This window comes from Periplaneta americana, chromosome 2 (genome assembly GCF_040183065.1).
Source record: "Periplaneta americana isolate PAMFEO1 chromosome 2, P.americana_PAMFEO1_priV1, whole genome shotgun sequence".
In the NCBI taxonomy this organism is placed as follows: Eukaryota; Metazoa; Arthropoda; class Insecta; order Blattodea; family Blattidae; genus Periplaneta; species Periplaneta americana.
The window spans coordinates 64,000,612-64,022,480 of record NC_091118.1 but is presented as its reverse complement, the minus strand read 5'-3'; the positions used below and the strand labels follow the sequence as shown (position 1 = coordinate 64,022,480).

General features: G+C 37.0%; 1 protein-coding gene across 1 annotated transcript in view; it reads left to right on the top strand.

The window, feature by feature from the left end:
* loco (locomotion defects) overlaps positions 1-21,869 on the top strand; it is a 245,590-nt gene continuing 223,721 nt past the window's right edge. Inside the window, exon 1 of the mRNA XM_069817876.1 lies at positions 1-2,572. Within this exon, the coding sequence (XP_069673977.1) occupies positions 467-2,572 (2,106 nt within the window). The 5' untranslated portion in view covers positions 1-466. The remainder of the gene's footprint in view (positions 2,573-21,869) is intronic.

The window sequence follows — 21,869 nt, the reverse complement described above, 5'->3', positions numbered from 1 at the left end:
GCATTTTTCATAGTAGGTGGCGTTCGTGTTCTTTTGTTGTCAAACGCCTGAGGCACTACAAGTTCAAAATGGCTTGTGCTGGTATTATAAATATTATGTTGACAGAAGTGAATTGTGATAGTTTTGCAAAAAAATAAATGAAAGAAATGCTATTAAAACAGGCGTTATTACCACCATCCCGCCGTGTATTATGAAACAAGTGCCAAAAATGAGAATGGGAGTTGAAAGTGATCGTAATGTGGGGTCATCATTCTTGCAGCTGGTCAACCTAACCATCTTGAAAGTTAATTTTAAATTATTCACTATGAGTTTTAAGTGATGTTCGAGTGCTACGTAGACTGCAGTTGTAGAATTATGAAAAGAACTACCTTGTGGCTTACATATCTTAAGTTTAACCAAAGAATATGAAAGATGTGACCTTGGACTGGTTTACAACTATTTTAGGTTGTTGAAATACACCTTCGAAATGCATCCAATTCGTCGTCGTAAAAAGCGTCCGAATTACGGCGTTCGGACGGTTGAAGTTAGTCGAGGAAAGAATGGATTTGGCTTTACGATATCTGGACAACAACCATGCATTCTAAGTTGCATTGCAGCTGGAAGTCCAGCCGAGAAAGCAGGTCTTCGACCAGGTGATTATTTGGTAGCTGTAAATGGCCAGAGTGTAAGTAAAGTTCCACACGATGATGTAGTTAAAGTAGTGCGCCTGATCGGTTCCTCTTCTGGTGTTCTTAAGTTACAAATAGCCGAGAATTACTATTCTGATAGTTCGGACGAGGATGCCGTCGTTCCTGCAAGGCCCAAGCCTAAATATATGCACAAACCACGCAGCGGAGGACAGCATCATCGATCGACGGCCACTGCACAGCAGAACCGTGGAACCAAGGTCGTCAGGGACCCGCGAACTGGTGCAATGTTCGAGGAGCAACAAGTGGAACCTTCTTCCATGGTGCAGAGCTCTGGAAAATCAAACCCTCCCCTTCCACAGCCGTGGGAGCCCCCAGTGCCATTACCACTCCCCCCTCCACGTCTGTATCCACATCCTCAGACAGAAAAGCCCCGCGAACCCGACAGGGATAGAGTGGAATACAGGGCTCTTGTCGGGTATCTAGGTACTATAGAAATGCCGAAAGAGCTGCAGCCGGGTTCCAGGTTACAGGTAGTTCGTAGCTGTATTAAGCGTCTGCGCACGGAGAAGAGGGCGCACACCCTAGTGTTGATGAGTGTTCATACCCATAGCCTTACTCTGACCAACTGTCATAAGGTGACTCTGGCTGAGTACCCCAGTGATCGAGTCACGTTTTGTGGGACTAGCTCCGACGAGGAGCGTCGGTTCTTCGGTATAATCACCACTGCCATCCGACCGGTGGAAGACGAAAATGACGGTGGAGAGTTGGTGCACTCCAGTTCATGCCATGTGTTTGCAGTGGAGTTGAGACTACACGGCAGCCATGGAGAACATGCAGCTAAAGCTGACGCCTTCAAACTGCGTTGCAATGTGGATGCTGCGACGGGACTTTGCAGCGAGTTTCCCAGCTCGTCAGACCCCATCGTGTCCGCCATCAAGGTCCTGTACAGTGGCAACGAAGCTGGGACAGCTGGCAGCCGGGATGTGGAAGAACCACTGGTTGCCAACTCTCCACAGCCTAGCAATGCCAGCAGTACTGCCACCACAGCTTCCAGCAACAGCGACTCCGGTATCGGTTTCCGAGACGACTGTGGCAACCAGTCTGATCGCATCCTTGTTGTCGATGTTAGGAACCAGAGGCTACATATTCAGCAGATGGTGAACGGCAGCCATGATGCTCAAGCAGGTGGCCACGGTGCTGGACCACAGCAAGCCAAATCGTGTGTGTACGACCTGACGGGGCCCGCAGGAAGCAGGTTAGCACGGAGGCCAGATGATAGACTGACAGTAAGAGTGATGCCAGATCCTGTTATGAATCTCTCCGGCGCACTGGCTGTGAGCAGTCGTAGTAGATCTCCGCTCAGTAGCAGCTCCAGTGAAGATGAGGGCCACGACAGGAAGACCAAACCACGTGTGGAGATGTACTCAGAGCGGGCGGTCGATGTGCCGGTATACGACTTCTCCAGCTATTGCGGGAATGGTATGACAGCAAGATCCAACGACGACATGAGTGTGAGTAGTGGTACCAAAAGTCAAGACCAGTTAAACCTCGCCTACAAGCACAGTGTGTACAAGGACTTCTCCACTAACAAAGGAACGAACTTCCAGGATAAGTCAGTCAGTGGTGCGAGTTACAATTTCCCGAGCTTCCCAGGGCTTGTGAAAAGTGTGCGGTCCGTGGATGCCATGAGCATCGGAAGCGCACAGTCTCATGATGCCCTCCTGTCGTGTAAACTGAGCCCCAAAGTGTTTGGTACTCCGACTCGACCCATGACCCACAGCCTGGAGGATCTGAAAGTTACAGAAGTTGCAAGTGAAGAACGGGATCCCGTCGTGGCCAGCCTGAGTCTCTCCTCTGGTAGAGGGCAGCACTGGGGAAGCCTGCAGGAGTTAAGAAGCTTTGTGGCCAATTGCTTTGAGGCCTCACCTGCTCCCGAAGATATGGTGAGTGAAAAACATTCTGTTTATAGCTTATGATACAGTTGTGAGTGTAAGTTTGAGAGTCGGCAGAAAAACATAATTTATAAAAAATTATAGTTATTGGGGTGGTGGGTCAGAGTAGGCATACATGTCATTAATGCCTTCGTAAAACTTGAAGAGAATAGGCTAAGTAAAAATATTTTTTTTTCCTGTGAAATGTTAGACACTCTTCTTTGACATTGTTAAAATAGTACTTTTCTATAAAGTTCTGAAGATAATTTTTCTTTAAAACTTTGAACACTTCTTAAGTAACTTATATATAAATAATAGTAGGCGTACTGTTAAATAATAGAACCTAATATGTTTATTTATCTAAACAATAACAGCTCCCTGTATTAACAGGCTGCCACAAAGACAGAGCATATTGTGCAATAGGCAGTTGAAAGTATAAATAACATACATATGTTTAAGTTGAATGGAGTCTTACAACAATGACAAGAAATGACTGAATAAATAAGTAGGTACTAATTAATTAGTTGAAGATCACTGTTGACCGTAGAGATGGTTGCGGAGTATAAATATTGATCCTCTCAGAGCTGCAAGAACGATGTCATCAATTGCCTTCCTCTGTAAGCCGAAATGTTGCCAGGTCTGGAAGAAGAAACCAGGAATAGTTCCACGTGCTCCAACCATAAGGCCTATTACTTCAATTTGTTGTAGACCGTATTTGTCCATGAAATATGGAATGGTAGGCCTACCTACATACATAGATGTCGTTTTTTTTTCCTATTTACATCTTCAGGTTGACTCTTTTGTTTTTCAAATCTAACGGTGGGATCGATGATGTAGCCATTGTTGTTATTTGGTGGGATGGCAATCATGTCTATTCTTCTTGTACTGTCATTGTCTGCCAGTCTGTGAACTTCTTCGAACACTTGAAAATTTATTGATCTGAACTGTTCGGCGATCATCGAACGAATTCTATGGTGTCGTGAGTTACGGAGTACTTCACTGTACGGACAAGAGCCCAGGACATGTGCAAGTAGAATGCTGTTCTATAAAGTTCTTGAATTCTGCTTCTTAGAGACTTAGAAGTAGACCTAATACTTTTCTAAGTAAGTTTTTATTTAACATTATATAAAGATGTGATTTTTTTTCTACCAATGATGGGTACTTGACTGTTCGTTATTCATCCATATGAAGCCAGTTGTATAGACCAATTTACCTAGAGTCGTTGCCCAGGATGCGCCACAGGAGGCCACGCTACACCTGCAATGAGATGATGATTTGTTGGGTTGCCTCGGGAAACTGGAGCTCCCAGAGAAAACCTCTGTGTTACCTGGGCTTTGGGCTTGCCCAACCCAAGTTATAAATCGGGAGTACACCAGGGATCGAACCCAGTTCCACAGGATTATGACTAACACTGTACCCACTTTACTACCGTGGTGGTACTTAGATATAACGTAACTTACCGTAACACTGTCCTACAAAATTCTGAACACTTCTTCTTTGAGACATAAAATAATACCTCACTTTAATATTCTAAATAGACTTATCTTACTTATTTACAAATGGCTTTTACAGAATCTGGAGGTTCATTGCTGCCCTCACATAAGCCCACCATCGGCTCTTGTCCTAAGCAAGATTAATCCAGTCCCCACTATAATATCCTACCTCCCTCAAATCCATTTTAATATTATTCTCGCATCTACGTCTCAGCCTCCCCAAAGATCTTTTCCCTCTGGCCTCCCACCTCCCTCAAATCCATTTTAATATTATTCTTCCATCTACGTCTCAGCCTCTCCAAAGGTCTTTTTCCTCTGGCCTCAACTAACACTCTACATGCATTTCTGGATTCGCCCATACACCTATCACTTCTTTAAATTTTAAATGTTACTTTTAAGGGTACTGGATAGTGCTGTTAGCAGAATTTTCGCGTATAATTTAAGTTAAATATGAACAAGTATAAAAATATTTTTTTCCTCTGTTTCTATCCAAAATTGCGATTGTCAACAGTTAGGAACATCTATTACAAAAAGTGTTAATCTCACACTTTTCAAACTTTCACCTAAGTCAAAAACAAATTAGGGCCTATTTGAGAAAATGAGTGGAACAAAAATAGGACTACTTAGTACTTTTTTCAGTTACACAAGCACAATGTGACAAATCCCCATATGTTTATTTTGTCGTATAAAAATATGACATGTCTCTCCACATTTTCACTCCTTGAATTAAATATTTTAAAATAGTAGTCCATTCATTTTTAAGAACTAATGTAGGTCTATAATTTACATTATTAGCATACAAAATTTATATTATCTTTAGTAGTTTCTGAGTAAATGGTTCCTGAATTTGGAACAATTAAAATAATTTTTTTTTCAGTACTCTTTTTTTTTTCTGCCATTTCTGTAGTCATTTGGGGTAACTTTGTACCACTTATGTCATATTTTTATATTTACCTAAAATAGCGTTTATTGAAATTGATGTTTAAAAGTAAATTATTTCAGAAAACCACTTATTTTATGGGTTGAGATCTAATAAACATAAAAAATCTTATTGTAAATAGGTGAAATTTGACACTTAATGGTGGTACAAAGTTACACGGATAATTGGGGAAACTTTGTACCACATAGCTAGGCCTATGTGTTTTCCTATTAAATTCAGTTCTCTGTATTCCTCTTCAAATTCAAGGTAACTTTTGACCATACAATAAGAAAATACATGAAATTTTATTTTAAATTATATGAAGTCACAAGAAAAAAGTTTATTGAAAACTTAGAACATTTACCATAACAATACAAATATACGAGCACTACAAAAGAAAATATAAACACAATTTTTATTTGTTTATTACCTTTATACATATTTGATATAAGTTATTTTTAATTCGTTAATCAAATTCTTCATAGTCTTAACATAATCAATTCATATGTGTCCCTTTTATTTACCATCCTATTAGCTTTCTTTATTCCTTCAAACAGGTTAGGCCACATCCAATGTATTCCCTTTTTTTGACCCTAAAACTGACCTTGTAGCTGGAGATGGGATCATACAGTTCAATGCTATTGATTGTATACCTACCAGGGAGCAGTGATCCTTTATATGAGACAATTACAAAGTCAACATTCTCGGCAAAAACATATTTGGCCTCCCAAAATTATTTCTGTGCTTAGTTTCCAATTTATTCACTAGTGTTTGCCTTGGGATGGAATACAAACGTGCAGCTTCTCATTGACCAAGTTTTCCAGTGTTTATATTATCATCCAGTGCCTGCTGTAGTGTTTCACTGAAATATATTGGCTGTCTTGCATACTGTCTTTTCACTGAAGAATCCTTTTTGACCTCTTGTCATCTAAAAATTTCAACACATTATGAAAATCAAAGACGAGTGTAAAAATTAGAACAGTAGTTGAATGAACAAGGTCAAATAAATTTCATTAACAAGTCAACTAAGTTATGCGGGACTTAGTAAAAAATTAATTCTTCAATATAAATTTAAAAGCTTGTCTGTAGTAGATCTAGTAGTTACATTTATGTTAATTTTATGTAATAATTGTCTCATCTTATTTAATAAATTAATTATATTTATTTATAATACAATTTAAATGAAAATCAATGTTATCATGCAAACTTTGTAGTGGTACAAACTAACCCTGAAATAGAACAAAAACAGCACTGTTAGATTAATTTTATAATTTACAAGACATAGGATTATGTATATGTCACGAGGTTATTACAGTATTTTAAAGACGAGAGAATAAGCATTAACATTTACAATAATTGTAACACTAAGATGAAATTATATATTTACAATATAAAGTTTAAAATTGTTCATAAATCAGGTACTATAAAATTTAACCATGTGGAGCCTTAAATATTCTTCCGGGACTGGACATAATAGATAGAAAGCAAAGCAAAGAGATCGTAGGTTATGGGGATGACCTCAATTCAAAGATACCATACTTAGGAAATGTGAAATTAATTATTGTAGGCTAGTAAAATTGGGAACTGGTACAAAGTTACCCTGACCGATATAAAGTTACTCCAAATGACTGTATTAAAACAATGAGAGATAATTTGTTTTTGTGGCCAGCTCACAACTCACTAACATTTGCTTATCACATGATGCAAAGGACATTAGTCTATGTTTGATAGAAACAAAGGAAAAAATATTTTATATACTGGTTATTCATATTTATACTCAAAAATACTGTTAACAGCACTGCCCAGTACCCTTAAATACACCAAATGACACAGAAAACTTTTCAATATAAATTACATTCTTAACAAACATTTTAAATATTAAGTGAATATTTTAATAATTATATAATCAGTTGCCTATTGGTTGTCATGTCAAGGTAGTCAGGTAGTCTGGTTTGGTCTCAACCGAAGGTTTTGTGTCTTTTGGTAAAAATAATCCTAAGTGTGGCTTCCAGTGAATGAGGAAGCATGTACAGCAATTGGCCCTGAGTATACTGTATAATTAAAAGTAGACAACTTTAGGATTTATGGTAATTCTACAGAACTAGGCTATATCAAAGAAGGCACCATTTTGTTTAACAATTGAGTATGGAGTACTAAGAATGTGATTTTACTTCCTGACACCCAGTACTTTCCACAGAATAACCTATAACTATTCACCTGTTGTATGTACGGTAGTAATGCATGAATATATTGCTGTCATTTAGTCCACATCAGGCATCACTAACGAACAGATCACCATTTAAATGTGAAACATAATTGTTAATTAACTTACATCTTCACTGGCACTATAAATGCTTTCTTGCTGATGCGGTCCAGGTCCCCAAACAACCACTGTCCAGAAATTTACACCTCCACTGGCATTAAAAAATGCTTTCTATTGGTGCGATCCAGGCCACCAAACAACCACTGTCCAGAAATTTGCACCTCCACTTGCACTAAAAAATGCTTTCTTGCTGGTGCAGTCCAGGCCCCAAACAAATACTGTCCAGAAATTTACATCTTCACTGACACTAAAAGTGCTTTTTGCTGGTGCAGTTGAGACCCCAAACAACCACTGTCCAGAAATTTATACCTCCACTGGCACTAAAAATGCTTTCTTGTTGGTGCAATCCAGACTCCCAAACATCCACTGTCCAGAAATTTACACCTCCACTGGCACTAAAAATGCTTTCTTGCTGGTGCTGTCCAAGCCCCCAAACAACCACTGTCCAGAAATTTGCACCTCCACTGTCACTATAAATGCTTTCTTGCTGGTGCGATCCATGTCCCCAAACACCCACTGTGTCAGAAATTTGCACCTCTACTGGCACTAAAAATGCTTTCTTGTTGGTGCAATCCAGGCCCCCCAAACATCCACTGTCCAGAAATTTGCACCTCCACTGGTACTAAAAATGCTTTCTTGTTGTTGCGATCCAGGCCCCCAAACATCCATGATCCAGAAATTGACACCTCCATTGGCACTAAAAATGCTTTCTTGCTGGTGCTATCTAGGCTCCCAAACATCCACTGTCCGGAAATTTACACCTCCACTGGCACTAAAAATGCTTTCTTGTTGTTGCGATCCAGGCCCCCAAACATCCATGATCCAGAAATTTACACCTCCACTGGCACTAAAAATGCTTTCTTGTTGGTGCGATCCAGGCTCCCAAACATCCACTGTCCAGAAATTTACACCTCCATTGGCACTAAAAATGCTTTCTTACTGGTGCTATCTAGGCCCCAAAACAACCACTGTTCCAGAAATTTACACCTCCACTGGCACTAAAAATGCTTTCTTGCTGGTACGATCCAGACCCCCAATCATCCACTGTCCAGAAATTTGCACCTGAACCTCTCCAGCGAACTTAATTAGGCCTATTTAAATGTGTTGGGTCTCATCTGCATGTGTCATTATGGTGGAGATATAGCCATTCATTACGTACAATAGATGAATAGTACTGGGCTATTCTGGGGAAGTATTGGGTGCTGGAAAGTAAAACCACTTGCATAGTACTCAATAGTAGGTACTATTTGTAGTACGAAATTGTTAAAAAAAAAGTGATGCCTCCTTTGGTCTAGTTCTTCTGTAGAACTACCTGATTAACATTTCTTAAGAAGACAGGAGACATTCCTGTATCATCACAAGACAATCATACTGCTTGACCTATACACCTAACGTTCTTGTTGTGACCACAGTAAGGGACACTTTGTTACCACGCACATTACTCTTACCGTTATGTAATGGCCACATATAATTCAGTAATATTGGTACGGCTTTTCCTAGTGATGTAATTTCGAGATAATATTTAGTATTTCATTGCTTCGTGAATTGCAGAGTGTTTTCATATTGAACTGATAAATCATGTGCCAGGCTTGATCAGTGACTCATGTGGGCCAAATTCTGGTTAGTGTCAACACTGGACATCTTTCATCTCAGACATCAATTCTAAAGTACCTTTAATCATATAGTAGTAGGTCTACTGCATGTGAGAGATCACTTTATTTATAAATAGGGTTTTCAGAAATATTAGAAAAAAGTATGGGACGCTCAGCACCAATTTTTTTAATTAAGCTTTGTTGTACCTATATCTTCCATTGCGTTTATACGTGTTATCTTTGCTCAGATTACAACAGTACAATTCCCCCCAAAAAATTAAATACTATTATTGATAATAAAGTACCATACTTAAAGAATAAATTGAAAATGTTTTCCTTACAAAATAGGTTCTCCTGAGAATACCCTATTATAAATTGGAGTCACTCTTACAATACTTTTCTGAAGAACGGACTTTTTGTAACGTTATTGTTTGTTTTGAAGTATTACAGTTAGACATGGCGTATAACACAATCCTCATTGAAAAATGATTTCACAATAAGCATTGATTTTACTATTTTTATATAGAACTTAGCTAAATGAAAAGTTCTATGACTTGACCCACCATTACTCCTTTCTCAACTCTTGGTAGATGCCACTTCAATAACAATTGGGGTGCTCTCTGTTGTATTTGAAAATAGCTAAAGGAAAATTTATATGGCTTGGCTCACCATTACTCCGTTCTCAACTCTTCATAACAGATGCCACTTCAATAACAATTGGGGCACACTCTGTTGTAGATGAAAATAGCTAAAGGAAAAGTTCTATGGCTTGGCCTACCATTACTCCGTTCTCAACTCTTGGTAGCAGATGCCACTTTAATAACAATTAAGGTGCTCTATGTTGTAGATGAAAATAGCTGAAGGAAAACTTCTATGGCTTGGCCCACCATTACTCCGTTCTCAACTCTTGGTAGCAGATGCCACTTTAATAACAATTGAGGTGCTCTATGTTGTAGATGAAAATAGCTAAAGGAAAATTTCTATGGCTTGACTCACTATTACTCCGTTCTCAACTCTTGGTAGCAGATGTCACTTCAATAACAATTGGGGGGCTCTCTGTTGTAGATGAAAATAGCTAAAGGATTTTAGTAACTTGAAATTAAAATTTAGGACTTTAGAAATTAGTAGATTTTTTTACCAAAATTAATAAACGACTGAAATGATATGGTCATTTAAAAAGGTTGGAAGAACGAAGAATCCTGAGACAAATATTTGAGTAGATCACACCAGAAAGAAGAAAAAGAGGCCCCCTCAGGATTAAGTGGTTGAGCGAAATACAACAGATAATGGAAGCAAGAGGGTCAGAGAAAGAAGCATAGATGATAGAGAAGAATGGCATCAGGCAACCGGAAGACGTCAAAGAACGTTGTGAAACTGGTTTTTACTACTATTAAATAAAAAATTTAGCACTTCAAAAAGTCAAATTTAGCATTTCATAGCAATTTTAATATTAATATTTAGCATTTTGCAGTGTTTTGGGATGGAACATTCTTTTTATAGGAAGTTTGGTGGTATAAATTCAGTGTCATCAATGTGTTAACAGGTGCACTTTTTTTTTTACATTTTCCAGATAAAATTCTTGAAAATAATAAATAAGTAAAGGAACGTATAAAATTTGCAGTGATATCGTAAACATTAAGAAACTTGCCAAAAGAAATGGACCTGCTATCACAGAGAGGCCGATATGCATTTAAAATCGATATTCAAGACAACAAATCATTTTATTTCATTCAGGGACACTCACTGAAAGTTACATCGAACAAATTTCAACTTGACTCTCCTTTAATCTATCTTGTCCATCTGCGACAATTATTGTATGTTTCTGTAATATGTTTTTTCTCACAAGCCAACCTCTTACTTATTATTATAGCCCAGATGTTTAGGCATTTATTTTGGTTAAAGTAGGCAGGCATATAGGCACTAAAATAGTAAAACTAGGCAGTGAAATAGGCATTTATTATTCATGGAAACAGACAAAAAATAGACAAATACTTAATAAACTATTCCATAGGGTACTCACTTTCCTTGGTTACATGTCACAACAAGATGTTTTTAAGTTGTCAACTGTCATAGTGAGCCGCCTGTCAGAGAGAATGTTTTTCTTGGTGGAAAAAGATCTTTCTACTTCTACTTAAGTGATTGGAGCAAATTTAAAACAACTTATTTCAGAAGGACTGTCTCTACTTTCTTTCAGAGATCGGAAAAAACCGACTGTGTATTGTCTCAAAAAGAGGATGTGAGAAGGGATTAGAGACTTCAAAGTACACGTGACTTGTGCGTGCGACAACAGTAACGGGACCTGGAGACTTGCTTTTAATACTTCCCTTATCCTCTTTCTTTCGCTGGTAAACCCTGAAGTGACCTGAGCACTGAGGGTTATACTGTTCAAACGTCTTTGTTAAATGACATAAAATATGGACTCAGTAGGGGAGAAAAGTTTACGACTTCTTGGAAACAACAAGGTGCTTTTAAGTTGTCAACTGTCATAGTGAGCTGCCTGGCAGAGAGAATGTTTTTATTGGTGGAAAAAGATCTTTCTGCATCTACTGAAGTGATTGGGGCAAACTTAAAACAACATATTTCAGAAGACTGTCTCTACTTTCTTTCAGAGATCGGGAAAAACCGACTGTGTATTGTCTCAAAAAGAGGGTGTGAAAAGAGATTAGAGACTTCAAAGTACGCATGACTTGTGCGTGCAAGCGACAACAGTAACGGGACCTGGAGACTTGCTTTTAATACTTCCCTCATCCCTTTTCTTTCGCTGGTAAACCCAGAAGTGATCTGAGCACTGAGGGTTACACTGTTCAAACATCTTTAAATGACATAAAAGATTGAATCGGTAGGGGAGAAAAGTTAACAACTACTTGGAAATGTATGTATTGCTGGAGAATAAGATTCTCAGCAAATATTTGTGTGAGGTGAATATGTATTTTTAATTTGTACAACCGTTCTTTTTTGTTTTTTGATATAATTTATGTGCGGTTTATTTTAAAGGCATTAAAATATAGAAAATGTACAATAACGACGTAAAAAGGCTAAAAAAGGCATTTAACCTTAAAATAGGCAAAAAAGGCAAAATAAAAATTGGGCCTATCATCCCCAAATGTGTGGAAACGTGTTTATCTCTAATAGGTCTTTCATACATACACTCAGTTTCAAAAAGGCATTTTGCCTAACATCCGGGCTCTTCTTATTACACAATTTGCACATCAAAATATTAAAAGCACTAGCATAGAAAATTTTCACTTCCATAATTATCCACTCGTCTCTTAATGGTGATTTTATCCCGATCCATCTTATTACTTAATCACAATCACCCACTAACACATAAAAGTTGTTTGTGAGCGAACACTTGACTTAAAGAGGTTTCATAGGAGGTTAGCCTACATTTTTGTGCTATTTAGGCATATACTGTAAAAGCTAATATGGAGGAGTCACCAAACTATTCGAAAGAAATGTAAGAATCTCTGTATGGTGGGATCTTTAGATAGATCCTCATTTTTTCTTTACAAATAGACAAAATTCCTCATAAAATGTAATTTCGCTCTTATTTCGTAGAAATACGTTTCACATTTTTAGTTAATTTCGCATTTTATTGTGACTTTAAAAAGTAACAGTAATATAGGCCTATTTAACATAGCCTACTTGTAAACATAAAAATTACTTATTTAGAAATATAATTTGTGGTGATCACTTTCACGTGTTAATTGTGAACTAGGTTTATAAATAGGCTACCTAATTAGTTGACTAGTTTCAGCTTAGTAGGAGCCATCACATATTAAGGACTAGTTCTGAAGGTAGCTCCTACTTGCTGAAACTAATCAACTAGGTGTTTATAAACTTAGTTCACAATTTACGCGTGAAAGTGATCACCATAAATTTACATTCCTAAGTGATACGGTATTGAAAGTTGTGTAATCAAGATGTATAATTACTTATTGTTACAGCATTTGAGAACATTTTGCATTTATCGTCATTTCAAAAATCTATCATCTCTACCAATCAGGCTTCAGATGAATGCAACAATAAAGTGTTCTTCCTCTGAAATATATCAAGTGAAATGTACATCTTGATAATAATAGAAATAAGTATAATATAATTATATAACACATCATATGGTATATATAAAATAATAAGAAGAGTAAAGACAACAAAAGTTTAATTTAAAATTTTAAAAATTGTCCGCAGTCAGAAAAGACACCAGGTAGGTTGTACGTAATTTTAGACCTGATAGGTTGCGACGGTTAACAAAAAAGGTAATGAGTACTTGTTTAAGCAATGAATTTCAGGAAGATTGCAACTTTGATATAAACGATAACACTATAAACAGTTCCAAGTTTTGAGTTATTTTAGAAACTTATGAACACCAGGCAAGTTGTTTTCAAAATAATAAAACAAAAAGATGGCTATAGTTTTGAATATAAACATTAGAACTTTTTCAATACAGTATTTATGAAATTTAAACACTATGGACACTACATAACTGGTTTATAACTATTGAAACAGAAAATTTTTTCACTGACGTCACGATTTCATTCTTTACTTCATTAGGAATTTTATATTTTTCACGTCATTTAACAAAAGTTCTTCTCTTGCACTTATGAACAAATCTATGACTGTGAAGATATTTAGTTTGAAAGAAAGGGACTTTTGGAGTGTATATATCCTTTCTTCTTTATCGGCATCAAATAATTGCTGAAAAGTAGTTTCCTCAAAACTGTTGTAGAGTCAACTGTTTTCTACAATTTTCTGACATTTCTCATCATTAATTGTAATTCTTTTTGGATTATGAGGGTGATTTTCTGTGGTATTTTATTCGTTGGCTTTCGATGCTTCGAGGTGTTACCTTCTTGAACTCTACATGCATGGAAAAGTGAAATAAAATGGTTTACAAGTTTCAGCTGTAGTACTCAGGAACTGATTTATTTTACGTGCCATAAATCTACGACACGTGCACATTTAAGCAATCAGCTAGAGCATGGACATTCAAATACAAGCAATATAAGCATGCCGATGTAGAATTTGTGATACAGTAGAGTATCGATTATCCGAATACCGATCAACCGAAACATCGGTTAACCGAAAATGTTCCAGTCTGCAAATTCAAATTTGCGCGCGCGCCATGTAGAAGTTTCGCTAGCCATTAGCGAGATTTAGCGGCCAAAAAAAAAAAAAAAAAGACTTCTTTTCCTAAACTTTAGACCTACTTTAATGGCCATTTTGAACTTGTCAAACTAGGCTAGTCAGTTCTCTGTGTTATTTGTAAGACGTGTGGTACAAAATATACCCTGTATGTACAGTTTTTTGTTTAATAACAATGTTTCTTTGTTTCATACTGCTCCTATGACACCGGTACAAATTGTTTTCATAAATGAAATCAGTTATCAGAACACCCCCAATTGTTTTGGATAATCGATGCTCCACTTTACATAAAGATGGTGTTTATAGAGATTTTCTAGGATTATTTCCGTTTTTCCTGCCATAATTCCTTTATTTATCCGCAGTTCATATTAATTTTTCTCACAGATGACGTAGTGATTAAGAGGAAAGTACTTCAACGTGGAGTAATATTATTCATAGCAAATTTTTTCAGGGACTCATTCCGACATTTGTCTTGCTGCTCTAGTAAAATTACGTAAAAGTACAACGAAGATGTAATTATTTGCTTGAATAGTAAAATACTTTTATGAAGTGCCCTCCCTCTTTGAAAAAGGGGCGTGTCCCATAATTTGATAAACGCCGCTATAGTTTTGATGTCAAGGATGTCTCGCCATCTTCTGGCAAATTAGAGGAACTAAATAATCGCTGCCTCTTCGGCTCGGTGCGAAATATAATTTAATTCGTACGCAGCTTAGCGGTAGAAGAGCCACTGAATGCAAAAGGTGCCCAAAACAATAGAACCACTCGAAGAATATAGTAAGATCCATTCCATGATATAAAGTTGTGTAATTTCATTTCTAAAACAATTGGACACGTAGTTTAATAAAATAAAATTTAGGTAGAATGGTAGATTAAAGGAGGCCTAGTTTTGAATTCTTTTATTGCTGATGAAATGATTTCTTCGCTGTTTCGAAAGTTTTTTTTTTCTTTAACACCTGCCACATTTACAATCTGTCTACAATAGACAGTAAGTAAATATTATAAAAGAATATGACATGAGTGGAGATGTTATCCCATGACAACACTCCAAAAGAAAAATAACAGTGTTTGAAATAGCTGTAGTAAAAATGAATGGAATGTCAAGAACATTGGTCCTTTTAAGTCTTCTTCCAGTGTGAACACCTTCGCCGCGCCACCAATAGTTTCAAACAGACATTCACTAATTTTGTTTCTTCAGGCACGCTTGGGCACGCAGGCGCTTCCATTTTGCTTGCCAAGCATGCCCCTAATGTGAGCACAGTGTAAGCTATCCTGATTTTGAGGGCAGTGCATAAACATTTGGGGCAATAAAATTTTTCTTGTTTACGATGGCAATAGCGATATGAGTTAGCGCCGTGCATTACAGGCGCTATGTTCAGTTCAAGTTTGTCGAGTATGGTAAAATTCGATATTCGCCAATGTTCGCTCTGCAGAAGGAGCCCTATCGTGTTTGTTTTAACTTGTTATAAAATATTCACTGTCCTCCACTCATGTATTAATCGCTTGAGAATTTTAGCAGAAATCTTGCGATTAGTTTTTCATATGAAATAAGACGAAATTTTTAATGTCTTGATTGCTTCTCTCATGTTCGAACATCGCAGGACACTAATATGAGCGATTATTTTGAAAAATCATATCTCGAAGACTAGGTCTTCTCCGGATGTAGAAATTTGTAGGGAGATTCTTATTTCAAATGGAACATATGGGGAACAATCATTGTGAAAATCCATTATCACTTGGTGAGCCTATAGTAGCCTGAAGGTGTAGTAAAATTTATGTAATAGTTTTATGGGACCTAGGACGTTTCGTCACAAATTTTTCGCCACCAGCTAGTTTAGTAACTGGCAGTTCGTCACAATGAAAATTTGGTCACAGTACCTGTTGGTCACAATGCCTGTTCGTCACTGATAAGTTGGTCACAAGCATTTTTTTCGTAACGTGACATGTTCGTTAGTAAGTGAGGGAAGTGAGATGGTATGCGCCGGTATGGAATACCGCCACTGGTTTCTATGGCCAGAAAACATACCGTTAGTGAAAAGCGACATACCGTCACTGAAAAAATGTGATGCATAAAAATTTGTTTATATATTTCTTCACAGCAAAGAGCACCAGCTGTTTGCTTCGTAAATCTAAACCACAGCCTTTTGGAACTGTATTAACGTGTACTTCAGACACGTTTATTTGATAAGTCAATCCCTGGAATGCTTGCAACGGTAGTATTTCAAGTATAGAAGATTGTAGCTTGTGGTGATCATTGTTGCCAATTTAGTGACTGTGTCATATTTGTTGTTGTACTTTTTATTGATAATTAAGTAAGGAACTTTGATGCTTTAATATTATTTTAAATGATAAGTCTCAAACGACATTGCAAAATAATCTAATAAATAACTGAAATAACTTGAAATTATTTTATTAAGAAATTTAATGTGTTGCGTAAACTTCAAAGATTAGGGTTATTGACTGCACGAAACAATTTATTGTATACATCATGTACATTTATGTTGTAAGGGAGGGGGGTATGCCTTTTTTAAATCGGGGTATGCCAGGGGAAAATCTTCGGGTAGCATACCGCCTTTGGTTTTTTTTTTTTTTTTCCACTTCCCTCACTGGTTACAATGGCAACTTGGTCACAGTACTACTTGCTGTCAATATGAATGAATGAATATTGTAATCTTTAAAATTTTATTAATTTTATTATGTTTTCACTACATAAAAATAAAAAATTTCCTGCTACGTTATGTCCAAGAGACAGTAAATACCCCAATATATTATCGTTATCCTTGTACTTACCACCACGTTTACTAGAAATCTAACTTGGTTTAATCGACACCAAAACTCGGGATTGTTCATGAATGTAAAACATGAACCTTAATATACTATCCATCACGAAATATTACAACAAATTTAGCACAAATTTTGTTTGTTTGAATGGAATTTGAAACCGAAATTGTGGAAACGTTTATAAAAATTTTGTTTCAATGGTATGTGAAACCGTAACTGCGGAAACGTATTGTTATACAGTGCGATCGACAAGTCCCTCCGCAGCTGTAGTAACCCTAGAATACAACCCTGTAGAAAGTTGGCACTCCCCCATTCATTCCGGTTTGACAACTTCACATCCCCAGTCCATCATATGCTTAGTGGCTAGTGCTGCCTCTTGAATTCTCTACCAAATATACTTGAATTCTCTGCCTTTTGGATTCTCGGCTACACAAGCACTGCGGAGAGACTTCTCGATCACACTGTACAAAAATTGTAATGTGTTACGAATCGTCCGGTAACGAAATTGTATTGTGTTATGAATCGTCCGGTAACGAAATTGTAATGTGTTACGAATCGTCCTGTTAGGAAATTGTAATGTGTTATACGAAATTGTAATGTGTTACAAATCGCCCTGTTACGAAATTGTAATGTCTTATAAGAAATTGTAATGTGTTATAAGAAATTATAATGTGTTACAAATCGTCCCGTTACGAAATTGTAATGTGTTATAAGAAATTGTAACGTGTTACGAATCGTCCTGTTAGGAAATTGTAATGTGTTATACAAAATTGTAATGTGTTACGAATCGTCCGGTAACGAAATTGTATTGTGTTATGAATCGTCCGGTAACGAAATTGTAATGTGTTACGAATCGTCCTGTTAGGAAATTGTAATGTGCTATACGAAATTGTAATGTGTTACAAATCGCCCTGTTACGAAATTGTAATGTCTTATAAGAAATTGTAATGTGGTACGAAATTGTAATGTGTTATACGAAATTATAATGTGTTACAAATCGTCCTGTTACGAAATTGTAATGTCTTATACGAAATTGTAATGTGTTACGAATCGTCCTGTTACGAAATTGTAATGTGTTACGAATCGTCAGGTAACGAAATTGTAATGTGTTACGAATCGTCCGGTAACGAAATTGTAATGTGTTACGAATCGTCCTGTTACGAAATTGTAATGTGTTACGAATCGTCCGGTAACGAAATTGTAATGTGTTACGAATCGTCCTGTTACGAAATTGTAATGTGTTACGAATCGTCCGGTAACGAAATTGTAATGTGTTATGAATCGTCCTGTTACGAAATTGTAATGTGTTACGAATCGTCCGGTAACGAAATTGTAATGTGTTACGAATCGTCTGGTAACGAAATTGTAATGTATTACAAATCGTCCTGTTACGAAATTGTAATGTGTTACAAATCGTCCGGTAACGAAATTGTAGCCTAGATGTTGATACAGCGACGTAAAATAACCCAAGGAAAAAAAACGAAATTGTAATGTGTTACGAATCGTCCTAATGGCGAACAATTTGTGGCGAATGATCGGGATCCCGTTCTATGGTCCTCCAGTTGCTGGATTGTTTATTTGTATGGCGTGAAGTACAGATTGCGGCGAAGATATCTCGAATACTCATTCATATGCACGCACACAAATTACATCCGTTCAGGTGCTGCGAACCCTTTCATCCCCTCCACATATTGTTGTTTCTTATAGGGTGGTACTATCCATTGTGCTGGTCCAAGGTAAGTGGGATGTAGGTCAGGGCCCATCACTAATTACGGTGTAGTCGTAGTACGTGGTCGTAAGAAGTGAGCAAACGATTTTACAACAAATTAAGGATGCTCTGTCGTGGAGAACTTCCCTCCATTAAGGTCGTCCGCTTTGTCAACTAATACCGACTTAATTGCATGCTTATGATTATTCTTCTGTGATGCCTAATGACGACTTCTATCATAAGGAAGATTCACTTCAATTGTCATTACTTTCTCTTACAATATTATTAGGTGAAAGTGCAGTAATAAAAAATCAACTTCCTGATTTAACGGAAACGCCGATCTGGACTCCTGTGAATATGTTGCAACTACTTTCGCATTGTCGACTGTGTATGTGAGTCTGTAGTGGAATCTCGTGGACGACTTAATTGCATGCTTATGATTATTCTTCTGTGATGCCTAATGACGACATCTATCATAAGGAAGATGGATGCAACATGTTTCTTGATATTTCTGTTGAATTGTATGGTATCCGTTATCACTTCTTGAACATTTTACTAATGAGTGTTAAGTTTTTAGGGATGACAATTTCAATTACAAATGAAGAAAACTAACTGCCGCTCTCTCTCGCTATGTTCGTTGCATTTGTCTTTAGAATCTCATCTCGTCATTCTCGAAGCGCTTCGAGTCTCGCTCATCATTCTCGAAATAGCATTTGGTCGGAGTGGAAAGATTTCGTAACTTTGAATAACATACATCATTGAAATACATAACATTATAAATGTTTAAATGAGACAAAAAGACAAAACAGAACAGCATCTTTGGGCCATATTCATAGACATCCTTAGCGCGGGCTTGCGGTGGATGATCAGCGAACTAACGTTTTTCGTATTCATAAATCAGTGTTAGCGATATGATATGATATAAATCCTGTACAAGTAATCAGTCGATACCGGGACTAGTTTAGCACGCTCGTAGCGCGGGCTAGCGAAATGTCTATGCATAGCACCCTTAGTTATCAAAACGTTCTGGTTCTATTACATGATATTACTTACGGTTATATAAATAGTAAAAAAAAAAAAAAAAAAACAATTCTCAAATAAATTTGCATTTCTAAGAAACATAAAACATAACATTAATACCTTTTTACTTGAGATTGCACACTAGATCTCAAACATATGAAAAGAAAATTCCTAGCCTTTTAATAAGGGTCTAGTAATTAAATAAAGACTGGGGAACGGATTATTATACACTGAAAGGTAGAGATGATGTTCCAAATAGGCTACTTGATTGTTTATACTGTACATATACAACAGTTGCTAAAGTAGATAAAAGTTCTGTCAGGTATAAACAATTGTGGCGATTCAAGGCTGCTTGACGTTCGGGACTTCGGGAATGATCAATCTCGACATCTCGAAACACTCACAAGCAGTCTTTACGTCAACGACACGACGTATACAACATTGTCGTGCCGGTTTTCGAATTTTCGGGCGCTGTTAGTCTTGCTTTCTCGATCGTTGTCATCTCTAATTTCAATACTGCTTTCTGTGTCGCGCACAACGTTTGAATAGCCTTGGCCCAAATATGATAGCATCGGGATAATCTCTGTAGCTTAAGAGGGACTGCAAATGAATAACAATCACAGTTATTATCTGAGTGCCTCCGCATGGTCTCTTTAGTTTAGAAGGAGTGGTAATAAAACATTAAAATTATGTTATTTATCATCTTATCGCCTCTGAATAGCCTCTAAGTGACTCATATTAAGTAAATAATTACAATTACAGATACCTCAGAATAAGAATTCTGTGACAAGAGCGGATACTTCTAGAACGAAACGGATTTTAGAGACAAATGAGATGAATATTTTAAGAAAAATCGTGCACAAAACTTGAAGGGACAAGGTTAGAAGTGGAAAAATGAGAAGACCGTTAAATATCCAAGCTATCTGGGTGGATAGATGAAGAACTGAGTAGAACTAACATGTATCCCGCATGTCATAGATAGAAATTGTGTACTCGTAGCAAGGGACAGTTTAAGGCTGGTTCACAGTAAACCGGGAAGAGAAACGAAAACGGAAATATTGTTAATATAAATGTATTTAAATGTGAGCATTCATAATTAACTATTGTGAATGCTCACATTTAAATACATTTGAACATTATTTCTGTTCTCGTTCTCGTTTCCGTTCCCTGTTTATTGTGAACCAGCCTTTACCTGTGGAGGGAAAGAGATCACCTGTAAGACCAAAAAGTTCACACCTGTGGAGTAAGGTTAGAGCGTCTGGCCGCAAAACCAGGTGTGCCGGATTCGATTCCCGGTTGGGGCAAGTTACCTGGTTGAGGTTTTCCCGGGGTTTTCTCTGAACTCATTATGAGCAAATGCAGGGTAACTATCGGTGCTGGACCCCGGACTCATCTCACCGGCATTATCACCTTCATCTCATTCAGACGATAAATAACCTAAGATGTTGATAAAGCGTCGTAAAATAACCTACTAAAATAAAATAAAAAAAGACTGAAAAAGAGATGGAGAGACTCCTAATTTCTGGGTGGAACAGGCTGTAGGCGTAGTATAACGAGAAGAAGAAGAAGAAGAGGAAGAAGAAGAAGAAGAAGAAGAGGAAGAAGAAGGAGAAGAAGAATTGTATTTGAAACAAATTTTTAAAAGTAGTGAATTTTTATATGATAAGATGTTTGGCTTTTTGAAGTGTAACAATTGACGATTTCTTAAATTTGGTGTTCTAGCGTTAAACTGGGTTTGTGACAGTATTTCGCTATTATCCAGTAGCGAGCAGACCGTTAAACATTTCATACAATAAAAGTTGCCCAGAAAGTAATTTACGACAGTCAAGAGACAATAAATTGAATTCGGTAAGTAAATGGTGAATTTGCAAAACAACTTAAGTCCACATTTTGGGGGTTCTGAGTTGAGAGCATAATTATGTTACTGTGTGCAAGGGTAATCGTTTAGTAGCAGAATGACTTTAATCCACGACTTTTGTATAGTTTTCCTTAGCAGCAGAATATTTGGTTAAGGGGTAAAACGACTTTAGTCCTGGACTTAAGTTGTTTTGCCTGTCAAGTATTGAAGAAACTTACATAATATGTAATTTTAATTATACAATCAGCTGACAAAATGTTTTTTGTCTGTTGTCATTGGTAATTCTTTAGTTGAGAAAATTTATTACCTTTGAAGAACAGAGCATGAAAATGAAAACCAATGTGCTCAGTAATCGTGCTAAACTTGTAGCTGAAGTAAAAAGTATTGCAAAATGGATCCAAGTTAGGTATCGAGAGAGAGGATTTTCTTGCTGTCACATTTGACTACATGAAAAATGTATGCTTGCCTAAACACCA